The sequence below is a fragment of the Acanthochromis polyacanthus genome, chromosome 5, assembly GCF_021347895.1.
Source record: "Acanthochromis polyacanthus isolate Apoly-LR-REF ecotype Palm Island chromosome 5, KAUST_Apoly_ChrSc, whole genome shotgun sequence".
NCBI lineage: Eukaryota > Metazoa > Chordata > Actinopteri > Pomacentridae > Acanthochromis > Acanthochromis polyacanthus.
The window spans coordinates 382,121-395,385 of NC_067117.1; the positions used below are offsets into that span (position 1 = coordinate 382,121).

A 13,265-nucleotide genomic window follows, 5' to 3' on the forward strand; every position below is an offset into this window, starting at 1 on the left:
GTAACTAAACACCAAGAGTAACTAAACACCAGGTGTAACTAAACACCAGGTGTAACTAAACACCAAGAGTAACTAAACACCAGGTGTAACTAAACACCAGGTGTAACTAAACACCAAGAGTAACTAAACACCGGGTGTAACTAAACACCAGGTGTAACTAAACACCGGGTGTAGCTAAACACCAAGAGTAACTAAACGCCAAGTGTAACTAAACACCAAGAGTAACTAAACACCAGGTGTAACTAAACACCAAGAGTAACTAAACACCAAGAGTAACTAAACACCAAGAGTAACTAAACACCAGGTGTAACTAAACACCAAGAGTAACTAAACACCAGGTGTAACTAAACACCAGGTGTAACTAAACACCAGGTGTAACTAAACACCAGGTGTAACTAACACCGGGTGTAACTAACACCGGGTGTAGCTAAACACCAAGAGTAACTAAACACCAGGTGTAACTATACACCAAGAGTAACTAAACACCAGGTGTAACTAAACACCAAGAGTAACTAAACACCAAGAGTAACTAAACACCAGGTGTAACTAAACACCAAGAGTAACTAAACACCAAGAGTAACTAAACACCAGGTGTAACTAAACACCAGGTGTAACTAAACACCAAGAGTAACTAACACCGGGTGTAACTAAACACCAAGAGTAACTAAACACCAGGTGTAACTAAACACCAAGAGTAACTAAACACCAAGAGTAACTAAACACCAGGTGTAACTAAACACCAAGAGTAACTAAACACCAAGAGTAACTAAACACCAGGTGTAACTAAACACCAGGTGTAACTAAACACCAAGAGTAACTAACACCGGGTGTAACTAAACACCAAGAGTAACTAAACACCAGGTGTAACTAAACACCAGGTGTAACTAACACCGGGTGTAACTAACACCGGGTGTAACTAACACCGGGTGTAACTAAACACCAAGAGTAACTAAACACCAGGTGTAACTAAACACCAGGTGTGACTAAACACCGGGTGTAACTAACACCGGGTGTAACTAAACACCGGGTGTAACTAAACACCGGGTGTAACTAAACACCAGGTGTAACTAAACACCAGGTGTAACTAAACACCAAGAGTAACTAAACACCAGGTGTAACTAAACACCAAGAGTAACTAAACACCAGGTGTAACTAAACACCAGGTGTAACTAAACACCAAGAGTAACTAAACACCAGGTGTAACTAAACACCAAGAGTAACTAAACACCAGGTGTAACTAAACACCAGGTGTAACTAAACACCAGGTGTAACTAAACACCAAGAGTAACTAAACACCAGGTGTAACTAAACACCAAGAGTAACTAACACCGGGTGTAACTAAACACCAAGAGTAACTAAACACCAGGTGTAACTAAACACCAGGTGTAACTAAACACCAGGTGTAACTAAACACCAAGAGTAACTAAACACCAAGAGTAACTAAACACCAGGTGTAACTAACACCGGGTGTAACTAACACCGGGTGTAACTAACACCGGGTGTAACTAAACACCAAGAGTAACTAAACACCAGGTGTAACTAAACACCAGGTGTAACTAAACACCAGGTGTAACTAAACACCAAGAGTAACTAAACACCAGGTGTAACTAAACACCAAGAGTAACTAAACACCAGGTGTAACTAAACACCAAGAGTAACTAAACACCAGGTGTAACTAAACACCAAGAGTAACTAAACACCAGGTGTAACTAAACACCAGGTGTAACTAAACACCAAGAGTAACTAAACACCTGGTGTAACTAAACACCAGGTGTAACTAAACACCAAGAGTAACTAAACACCAAGAGTAACTAAACACCAAGAGTAACTAAACACCAAGAGTAACTATACACCGGGTGTAACTAAACACCGGGTGTAACTAAACACCAAGAGTAACTAAACACCAGGTGTAACTAAACACCAGGTGTAACTAAACACCAAGAGTAACTAAACACTAAGAGTAACTAAACACCAAGAGTAACTAAACACCAGATGTAACTAAACACCAGGTGTAACTAAACACCAAGAGTAACTAAACACCAGGTGTAACTAAACACCAGGTGTAACTAAACACCAGGTGTAACTAAACACCAAGAGTAACTAAACACCAGGTGTAACTAAACACCAGGTGTAACTAAACACCAAGAGTAACTAAACACCAAGAGTAACTAAACACCAAGAGTAACTATACACCAGGTGTAACTAAACACCAAGAGTAACTAAACACCAAGAGTAACTAAACACCAAGAGTAACTAAACACCAAGAGTAACTAAACACCGGGTGTAACTAAACACCAGGTGTAACTAAACACCAGGTGTAACTAAACACCAAGAGTAACTAAACACCAGGTGTAACTAAACACCAGGTGTAACTAAACACCAAGAGTAACTAAACACCAGGTGTAACTAAACACCAAGAGTAACTAAACACCAGGTGTAACTAAACACCAGGTGTAACTAAACACCAAGAGTAACTAAACACCAAGAGTAACTAAACACCAGGTGTAACTAAACACCAGGTGTAACTAAACACCAGGTGTAACTAAACACCAAGAGTAACTAAACACCAGGTGTAACTAAACACCAGGTGTAACTAAACACCAAGAGTAACTAAACACCAAGAGTAACTAAACACCAGGTGTAACTAAACACCAGGTGTAACTAAACACCAGGTGTAACTAAACACCAAGAGTAACTAAACACCAGGTGTAACTAAACACCAGGTGTAACTAAACACCAAGAGTAACTAAACACCAAGAGTAACTAAACACCAAGAGTAACTATACACCAGGTGTAACTAAACACCAAGAGTAACTAAACACTAAGAGTAACTAAACACCAAGAGTAACTAAACACCAGGTGTAACTAAACACCAGGTGTAACTAAACACCAAGAGTAACTAAACACCAGGTGTAACTAAACACCAGGTGTAACTAAACACCAGGTGTAACTAAACACCAAGAGTAACTAAACACCAAGAGTAACTAAACACCAAGAGTAACTAAACACCAAGAGTAACTAAACACCAGGTGTAACTAAACACCAAGAGTAACTAAACACCAAGAGTAACTAAACACCAAGAGTAACTAAACACCAGGTGTAACTAAACACCAGGTGTAACTAAACACCAAGAGTAACTATACACCAGGTGTAACTAAACACTAAGAGTAACTAAACACCAAGAGTAACTAAACACCAGGTGTAACTAAACACCAGGTGTAACTAAACACCAAGAGTAACTAAACACCAAGAGTAACTAAACACCAGGTGTAACTAAACACCAGGTGTAACTAAACACCAAGAGTAACTAAACACCAGGTGTAACTAAACACCAGGTGTAACTAAACACCAGGTGTAACTAAACACCAAGAGTAACTAAACACCAAGAGTAACTAAACACCAGGTGTAACTAAACACCAGGTGTAACTAAACACCAAGAGTAACTAAACACCAAGAGTAACTAAACACCAGGTGTAACTAAACACCAGGTGTAACTAAACACCTGGACATCCTGGTCGTCTCACCGCTTGATGTTTCCAAACATCTGTGCGTGTCCCAGAAACTTCCCGAAGTCGATGTGGAACATGTGACCGCTGGTCTTCAGCATGATGTTGTCGTTGTGGCGGTCGCAGATTCCTAGAACATAGGTCGCCACGCAGCAGCCGGCACACGAGTAGATGAAGTTCTCTACCGCCTGGACAGACAGGTGGGGAGACAGGTGACACAGGTGAATACAGTTAGCAGTAATATCGTTAAAAAAAACAGGTCACATGCATGTGTGTGTATCTATGTACAGGTGTGCTACCTTGTCGTACTGCTCGTCGGTGGGGTTGTGTTTCTGCAGCCAGTCGGCCAGCGGTCGGTCTTTGAAGGATCCTGTGACTCCGTGTTCCACCTGGATCTTCCTCAGCGTGTCAGAATGAGGAATCATCTCCACCATACCTGAGAACAGGTATGACACCTGCCATTCACACCTGAGAACACAACATAGAACTGCACACCTGTCTCTCCTCCTGGTGTCCACGTGTCTGTCCTCACCTCGGCCTCTGCCGGTGGAGAAGCATTTGAAGATGACCATCCTCATGTCCAGACCCTCCTGGATCCAGATCTTGTTCATGATGCGGATCATCTGCAGCGTCAGCATGTCCTGCCTCAGGTCATCTCCTGACTGCACACAGACATCAGGTCAAAGGTCAGCTCACCTGGTCAGCTCACCTGTGCTCTGACGGCTACAGGTAGGCAGGCGTTACCTTGAAGATGACGTTGATGTTGTCTCCCAGAGGGTCCAGGTTCTGGAAGGACAGTTTGAGGGGGACGGCGTTGGAGTTGAAGAAGGAACACGACTGGAAGACAGAGAAGAAGAAGCTTCAGGTCCGTGGTCCACCATGGTAACACATGCTGCACAGCCCCGTCACCATGGTAACACATGCTGCACAGCCCCGTCACCATGGTAACACACGCTGCACAGCCCCGTCACCATGGTAACACATGCTGCACAGCCCCGTCACCATGGTAACACACGCTGCACAGCCCCGTCACCATGGTAACACATGCTGCACAGCCCCGTCACCATGGTAACACATGCTGCACAGCCCCGTCACCATGGTAACACATGCTGCACAGCCCCGTCACCATGGTAACACACGCTGCACAGCCCCGTCACCATGGTAACACACGCTGCACAGCCCCGTCACCATGGTAACACACGCTGCACAGCCCCGTCACCATGGTAACACACGCTGCACAGCCCCGTCACCATGGTAACACACGCTGCACAGCCCCGTCACCATGGTAACACACGCTGCACAGCCCCGTCACCATGGTAACACACGCTGCACAGCCCCGTCACCATGGTAACACACGCTGCACAGCCCCGTCACCATGGTAACACACGCTACAGCTAACCTGCTCTGGAGGTGCAGAGGAAGAGTGATATGACACATCAAACTCTTTCATATATTATCTGATTGATAGATTATCTCTGATTGATTATCTCTGATTCATAGATTATCTCTGATTAATTTTTAGTTCAGCCCCATGACGAACTGATAAATTGATGAACAGATATTTAACAGACTGAGTTTTCACCTGGATGTTGATTCCTTTGACGAGCAGCGCTGGGTTCAGAGGGAGTCTACAGCTGCTGTTCACTGAGAAGAACTGATTCATCTCCTCCAGACCTTCTCTGAGGACACACTGGGGACACACACAGACACAGACACAGACACACACACACACACACACACACAGACACAGCTGTCACCACCCAGCTGACAGTGGGGGAACCAATCTGTTGATTTAGTGTTTTAATCAATAATCTGATTGGTTCGGAGCCGTGACCATCTGGACAAGCTAACAGATGAACCTGGATCATTCAGCTCACCTGTCGGCTGGACGGCGCCCCGTCTCGGACCTTGTGGGCCACCTTGGTGAGAATGGAGACCAGCCAGCACTGGCGGTCGAACTCGTCCCGGAGGCCTCGGCCGACACAGCACAGCAGAGCAGCCAGCAGGTGCTGATAGCGAGCACTGAACTGACTGTCCTGCAGGTTGTCCTTCAGCAGCCTGTCCACACAGAACCAGGACCATGAGGTTAGACCTGGACTAGGAGGGTAGACCTGGACCAGGAGGATAGACCTGGACCAGGAGGTCAGACCTGGACTGGGAGGTTAGACCTGGACCAGGAGGTTAGACCTGGACCAGATGGATAGACCTGGATGAGGGGGATAGTCCTGGACCAGGAGGTCAGACCTGGACCAGGAGGGTAGACCTGGACCAGGAGGATAGACCTGGACGAGGGGGTTAGACCTGGACCAGGAGGTTAGACCTGGACCAGGAGGGTAGACCTGGACCAGGATGATAGACCTGGACCAGGAGGATAGACCTGGACGAGGGGGTTAGACCTGAACCAGAAGGATAGACCTGGACGATGGGGATAGACCTGGACCAGGAGGTTAGACCTGGACGATGGGCATAGACCTGGACCAGGAGGTTAGACCTGGACCAGGATGATAGACCTGGACCAGGATGATAGACCTGGACCAGGAGGATAGACCTGGACGAGGGGGTTAGACCTGGACCAGAATGATAGACCTGGACCAGGATGATAAACCTGGACCAGGATGATAGACCTGGACCAGGGGGATAGACCTGGACCAGGGGGATAGACCTGGACCAGGGGGATAGACCTGGACCAGGATTTTAGACCTGGACCAGGATGATAAACCTGGACCAGGATGATAGACCTGGAAGAGGGGGTTAGACCTGGACCAGGAGGTTAGACCTGGACCAGGAGGTTAGACCTGGACCAGGAGGATAGACCTGGACCAGGAGGATAGACCTGGACCAGGAGGATAGACCTGGATGAGGGGGTTAGACCTGGAACAGAAGGATAGACCTGGATGACGGGGTTAGTCCTGGACCAGGAGGTTAGACCTGGACCAGGAGGTTAGACCTGAACCAAGAGGATAGACCTGAACCAAGAGGATAGACCTGAACCAGGAAGATAGACCTGGACCAGAAGGACAGACCTGGACCCAGACTTAAACCAGTCTAGAGGTGAAGGACTGCAGCTCACCAAAACAGGTAGTGGGCGATTCGAATGTCTCCGATGGCTCTCCTGAGGAGGAACCGGACCAGAGAACTGTCCAGGTAGCATTCGTACTTCAAAGCCTGGGACAGACAGACGACATATAGATGTTTATTGTTTACAAATGTCAGGTTTTCATGAGAAAACAGAACTTTTTAAAATTAAATTCACCAAAAACCGAAACCAGAAACTGTGAAAACAGCAGAGAAAAGATCAGATGTTGAATTTCCAGCTGGTATCTGAGCGCATGATGAGGTTCCATCAGAACAAAACATCTCAGGTTAAAACTGGTGTTTCCTCAAAATCACTTCATTCTACTTTAAAAATTATTCATCTCTACTCTGTCTGTAGAAGATGTTCCACCATGCTGGATGGATCGACACCCGGTTACGCCAATCGGAGGTCACCAAAATTAGCGTGGCATCGGTGTGTACTTTCGCCAAAACCATGTCGGACTCTGTAGTTTTCTCTGGACCCTTGCCTGATCTGACCAGCGATGACATGTTTAGCCGCATGTCGTCGTTTCGCCGCTGGTTGTCTGTGTGGTGTCCATCAAACGACGTGGGCTTTATTGATAATTGGAGCTCTTTTTGGGGAAAACCTGGTCTGATTAGGAGAGACGGCATCCATCCCACTTTGGCTGGTGCAGCTCTCATTTCTAGGAATATGGCTGATTTTATTAGTACTCCTAAAGCATGACAACCCAGAGTTAAGACCAGGATGCAGAGCTGTAGTCTTACACACCTCTCTGCAGTTTCCTCACAGCTGTCACCCTCCAGTAATTCAGTTAACTCAGTTAACTTTATTGAGACTGTGTCTGTCCCCCGACCACCAAAATTCAATAAATTACACAAATCAAAAATATACAAAAGAAATAGTAACCACAAAAATTTAATAAAAATTAATGCCTCTATTTCAACAGAGCAAAGAAACAGGACAATTACATGTGGTCTGTTAAATATTAGATCTCTCTGGTCTAAATCTCTGCTAGTAAATGAGTTGATAACTGATCACCAGATTGATTTGTTCTGTTTGACTGAAACCTGGTTGCAGCAGGAAGAATTTGTTAGCCTAAACGAATCAACTCCCCCTAGTCATATTAACTGTCATATTCCTCGAATCACAGGCCGAGGAGGAGGAGTAGCAGCAATCTACCATTCTAGTTTAAAATTGAACCAGAGGCCTAAACCTGATTACAGCTCATTTGAAAATCTCACTCTTAGTCTCTCTCATCCAAATTTGAAAGCTCAGAAACCAGTTTTATTTGTTGTTATATATCGTCCTCCTGCTCCTTATTCTGAGTTTTTATCTCAATTCTCAGACTTTTTATCTGAATTAGTGCTCAGTTCAGACAAAGTTATTATTGTGGGTGACTTTAACATTCATGTTGACGTAGACAGCGACAGCCTTACAACAGCTTTTAATTCATTATTAGACTCAATTGGGTTTTCTCAACATGTAAATAAACCAACTCATAGTTTTAATCACACTCTTGACCTTGTCCTGACTTATGACATAGAAATTGAAGAGTTAACAGTATTTCCCCAGAACCCTCTTCTTTCTGACCATTTTATGATAACATTTCAATTTAAAGTAAAGGATTGTTTAGCAGCTGAGAACAAATATCATTACAGTAGGTGTTTGTCTGACAATTCAGTATCTAAATTTAAGGAAATAATACCCTCACTGTTTACTTCAGCAACATTTACTGATAAATCAGAAGGCAATTATTATTATTTTACCCCCACAGAAGTGGATTATTATGTTAATAATGCTTCAGCCTCACTGCGTACAACTCTTGATAGTGTTGCACCTGTAAAAAAGAAAGTTATATCTCAGAGAAGACTTGCTCCTTGGTATAATTCCATCTGCGGACTTTAAAGCTGGAAAGAAAGTGGTATTCCACTAATTCAGAGGAAGTGTATGTGGCTTGGAAAAATAGTCTAGTAATCTATAAAAAAGCTCTTCGTAATGCCAGGACAACTTATTATTCATCTTTAATAGAGGAGAACAAGAACAACCCTAGGTTTCTCTTTAGCACTGTAGCCAGGCTGACAAAGAGTCAGAGCTCTGTTGAACCTTGTATTCCTTTAGCTTTAACCAGTAACAACTTCATGAGCTTCTTTACACATAAAATAGTTCTGATTAGAGATAAAATTAATCTGGCCCTTCCTACAAATGTCACAGATGCTTTTGAATTGGCTGTTAGACCTGATGAATCTTTAGAATTCTTCACTCCTATGTGTCTCTCTGAACTAAATTCAACAGTTTCTACATCCAAACCATCAACATGTCTTTTAGATCCTATCCCAACTAGACTCTTCAAGGAGATTTTACCTTTAATTAATTCTTCAATGTTAGATCTGATTAATCTCTCTCTAGTAACAGGCTATGTACCACAGGCTTTTAAGGTTGCTGTCATCAAACCTTTGCTTAAAAAGCCCACTTTAGATCCAGATGTGTTAGCTAACTATAGACCGATATCCAACCTACCATTTCTCTCTAAAATTCTGGAAAGAACAGTTGCAAATCAATTATGTGAACACTTACAAAGGAATAATTTGTTTGAAATGTTTCAGTCAGGCTTCAGAGTGCATCATAGCACAGAAACAGCTCTAGTGAAAGTTACTAATGACCTTCTCATAGCATCAGATAATGGACTAGTCTCTATACTTGTTTTGTTAGATCTTAGTGCAGCGTTTGACACAATCGACCACAACATTTTATTACAGCGTCTAGAACATTCAATTGGCATTAAAGGGACAGCACTGGACTGGTTTAAATCCTACTTATCAGATAGGTTCCAGTTTGTGCATGTCAACAATAACTCTTCTGAGCATACTAAAGTTAATCATGGAGTTCCTCAGGGTTCTGTCTTAGGACCGATACTTTTCACATTATACATGCTTCCTTTAGGCAATATTATTAGGAAGCATTGTATTAACTTCCATTGTTATGCAGATGACACACAATTGTATTTATCTATGAAGCCAGATGAAACTGATCAGTTAGCTAGACTGCAAGATTGTCTTAAGGACATTAAAACCTGGATGACTTTTAACTTCCTACTGCTAAATTCAGACAAAACTGAAGTCATTGTATTTGGCCCCAAACATCTTAGAAACTCGCTTTCAAAGCAAATAGTTACTCTGGATGGCATCACATTGGCCTCCAGTACTACTGTGAGGAATCTTGGAGTTATTTTTGACCAGGACATGTCCTTTAACTCACACATAAAGCAAGTCTGTAGGACTTCCTTTTTTCACCTGCGTAATATTGTAAAAATCAGGAACATTCTGTCTCAGAGTGATGCAGAAAAATTAGTTCATGCTTTTGTTACTTCCAGGCTTGACTATTGCAATTCCTTATTATCGGGTTGTCCAAATAGTTCTCTCAAACATCTACAGTTGATCCAAAACGCTGCTGCGAGAGTACTGACAGGAGTTAGCAAAAGAGATCATATTTCCCCTATACTTGCTTCTCTTCACTGGCTTCCTGTTAAATCCAGAATAGAATTTAAAATCCTTCTTCTGACATATAAAGCTCTTAATAACCAATCTCCATCATATCTTAAAGATCTGATAGTACCATATTATCCTAGTAGAACTCTTCGCTCTCAAGCTGCAGGCTTACTTGTTGTTCCTAGAATTTCTAAAAGTAGAATGGGAGGCAGAGCCTTCAGTTATCAGCTCCTCTCCTGTGGAACCTGCTCCCAGTTTGGGTTCGGGAGGCAGACACCCTCTCTATTTTTAAGACCAGGCTTAAAACGTTCCTTTATGACAAATCTTATAGTTGGGGCTGACTGGGTGACCCACAGGGGTTCGGCTTGTGTCTTCATTTGCACAGCTGACTCCTTCTTGGACGTCCCTTCGTTCTGCCTCTAGTCATGCTGCTATAGGCCTATAGGCTGCTGGGGGACTTTTCTTGACGCACTGAGCCCTTCTCTATCTACCTTTACATTTAATATGTATACCGTTATTGCAGTACATTCACTCTGTTTCCCCCTGTGCTATTTCTCCGAGTGTCCCTGGTCCCAGAGCTGGATGCTTCAGATCTGCGGTTGATGTTCCACCAGCTGGTCCAGTCTCCACCATGTCCACTGTGGGATGCTGCTGCTGACCTTCCACCAGTCCTCTGCTTCCAACTCCCTTTTTCCACCAGTCAACTCTGCATCGCCTTCACTATACTGTTATGCTAACTTACATACTGTTTGAATTTTACTGCTAGCTATATATGGAGTATGTTTAATGTCAGAGCCGTACATCATCAGAGTAAACTATGAGTCAGTTTTCAATGTTAGCTTATACTTTGTCTGTGTCACATATCCTGTCATGCATGTATCCAAATGTGTGTTGTGTTTTCTGTGCTTTCCCACCCCTCCCTCTTCTCCCATCCCTCCCCCTTGCCCTCTTCTGTCCTTCTCAACCCGCCCGGCCAGCAGGCAGATGGGTCCCCCCTATATAGAGCCGGGTTCTGCTCGAGGTTTCTTCCCTGTTAAAAGGGTGTTTTTCCTTGCCACTGTCGCCTTTGGGCTTGCTCTGGGGGTCAGGCATTTGGGTTCTGTAAAGCGTCTTGAGACGAGTTGACTGTAATTGACGCTATATAAATAAAATTGAATTGAATTGAATTGAATTGAATCTCCAACAACTAGAAGATGTTCCACCATGCTGGATGGATCTCCAACTAGAAGATGTTCCACCATGCTGGATGGATCTCTAACAACCTGCTGCTCTGCTCTCTGATTCTGATCCATTTATTTCTGTCTCTGAAGAACACTGCCTGCAGTTCAACCTAATGAAGCCATGTCATTCTGGGGTTCTCTAACGGACCAACCATCCAACCTTCAGGTTCTCCAGACTGAGTCTCTGTTACCTGGACCAGCTGAGGAAGAACATCGAGCAGCTCCGGGTCAGAGATGGAGTCCATCCACTGAACCGCTGTCCTCCTAAGCTCCTGGTCTGGGAAACTGAAGGACAAGCGCATGGGACGGGTCAGAACCTTTAGATACAGGACAACTGTATGGAACACTGGAGGACAGGTGAGGACGTACGAGGCGTGCAGCAGTCCCAGGGAGTCCAGGTGTCCCAGACAGGCCCACTGTCTCAGCAGGGCGTAGATCTCAGGCAGACAGGCCCACTGCCAGCAGGGGGCGCTGGCCAGGACCAGAGGAAGAGCTGCACTCTCAGCCTGACAGAAGGCCTTCTTCTCCCACAGCAGACGGCGGTCCTCTACAGTCAGCCTGGACACAGAGACAGAGAGACAGAGACACAGGGAGAGACAGAGACAGAGAGACAGAGACAGAGAGACACAGAGACAGAGAGAGACAGAGAGAGACAGAGAGACAGGGAGACACAAAGACAGAGAGACAGAGAGACAGGGAGACACAGAGACAGAGAGACAGGGAGAGACAGAGACAGAGAGACAGAGACAGAGAGACAGAGAGACAGAGAGACACAAAGACAGAGAGACAGAGAGACAGGGAGACACAGAGACAGAGAGAGACACAGAGAGACAGAGAGACAGAGAGACAAGGAGACACAGAGACGGAGAGAGACAGAGAGACACAGAGACAGAGAGAGACACAGAGAGACAGAGAGAGACAGAGAGACAAGGAGACACAGAGACAGAGAGAGACAGAGAGAGACAGAGAGAGACAGAGAGACAGAGAGAGAGAGAGACAGAGAGAGACAGAGAGAGACAGGGAGACACAGAGACAGAGAGACAGAGAGAAAGACACAGAGACGGAGAGAGACAGAGAGACAGAGAGAGACAGGGAGACACAGAGACAGGGAGACACAAAGACAGAGAGAGACAGAGAGAGACAAGGAGACACAGAGACAGAGAGAGACAAAGAGACACAGAGAGACAAAGAGACAGAGACACAGAGAGACAGAGAGAGACAGAGAGAGACAGGGAGACACAGAGAGACAGAGAGAGACACAGAGACAGAGAGAGACAGAGAGACGGAGAGAGACACAGAGAGACAGAGAGACAGAGAGACGGAGAGAGACAGAGAGAGACAGGGAGAGACAGAGAGAGACACAGAGACAGAGAGAGACACAGAGACAGAGAGAGACACAGAGACAGGGAGAGACAGGGAGAGACAGGGAGACACAGAGACGGAGAGAGACAGAGAGAGACAAGGAGACACAGAGACAGAGAGAGACAAAGAGACACAGAGAGACAAAGAGACAGAGACACAGAGAGACAGAGAGAGACAGAGAGAGACAGGGAGACAGGGAGACACAGAGACAGAGAGAGACAGAGAGACAGAGAGACGGAGAGAGACAGAGAGAGACAGAGAGACACAGAGAGACACAGAGACACAGAGACACAGAGACAGAGAGACAGAGAGAGACAGAGACACAGAGAGACACAGAGACACAGAGAGACACAGAGAGACAGAGAGACAGAGACACAGAGAGACAGAGAGACACAGAGAGACAGAGAGACAGAGAGACACAGAGACAGGGAGAGACAGGGAGACACAGAGACGGAGAGAGACAAAGAGACACAGAGACACAGAGAGACAGAGAGAGACAGAGACACAGAGAGACAGAGAGAGACAGAGAGAGACAGGGAGACAGGGAGACACAGAGACACAGAGACACAGAGACAGAGAGAGACAAAGAGACAGAGACAGAGAGCCATGGAGACAGGGAGACAGAGAGAGAGAC

The 13,265-nt window shown here is 45.0% G+C and overlaps 1 protein-coding gene across 1 annotated transcript in view; it reads right to left on the bottom strand.

Annotated features, from left to right (window-relative positions):
• The window catches only part of LOC110966939 (phosphatidylinositol-4-phosphate 3-kinase, catalytic subunit type 2 beta), a 78,742-nt gene that overhangs the window by 48,980 nt on the left and 16,497 nt on the right, over window positions 1–13,265 (bottom strand). Inside the window, 9 exon segments of the mRNA XM_051947884.1 lie at window positions 3,525–3,694; window positions 3,806–3,942; window positions 4,039–4,168; window positions 4,251–4,343; window positions 5,089–5,196; window positions 5,384–5,564; window positions 6,577–6,671; window positions 11,461–11,554; window positions 11,639–11,827. Of these exon segments, the coding sequence (XP_051803844.1) occupies window positions 3,525–3,694; window positions 3,806–3,942; window positions 4,039–4,168; window positions 4,251–4,343; window positions 5,089–5,196; window positions 5,384–5,564; window positions 6,577–6,671; window positions 11,461–11,554; window positions 11,639–11,827 (1,197 nt within the window).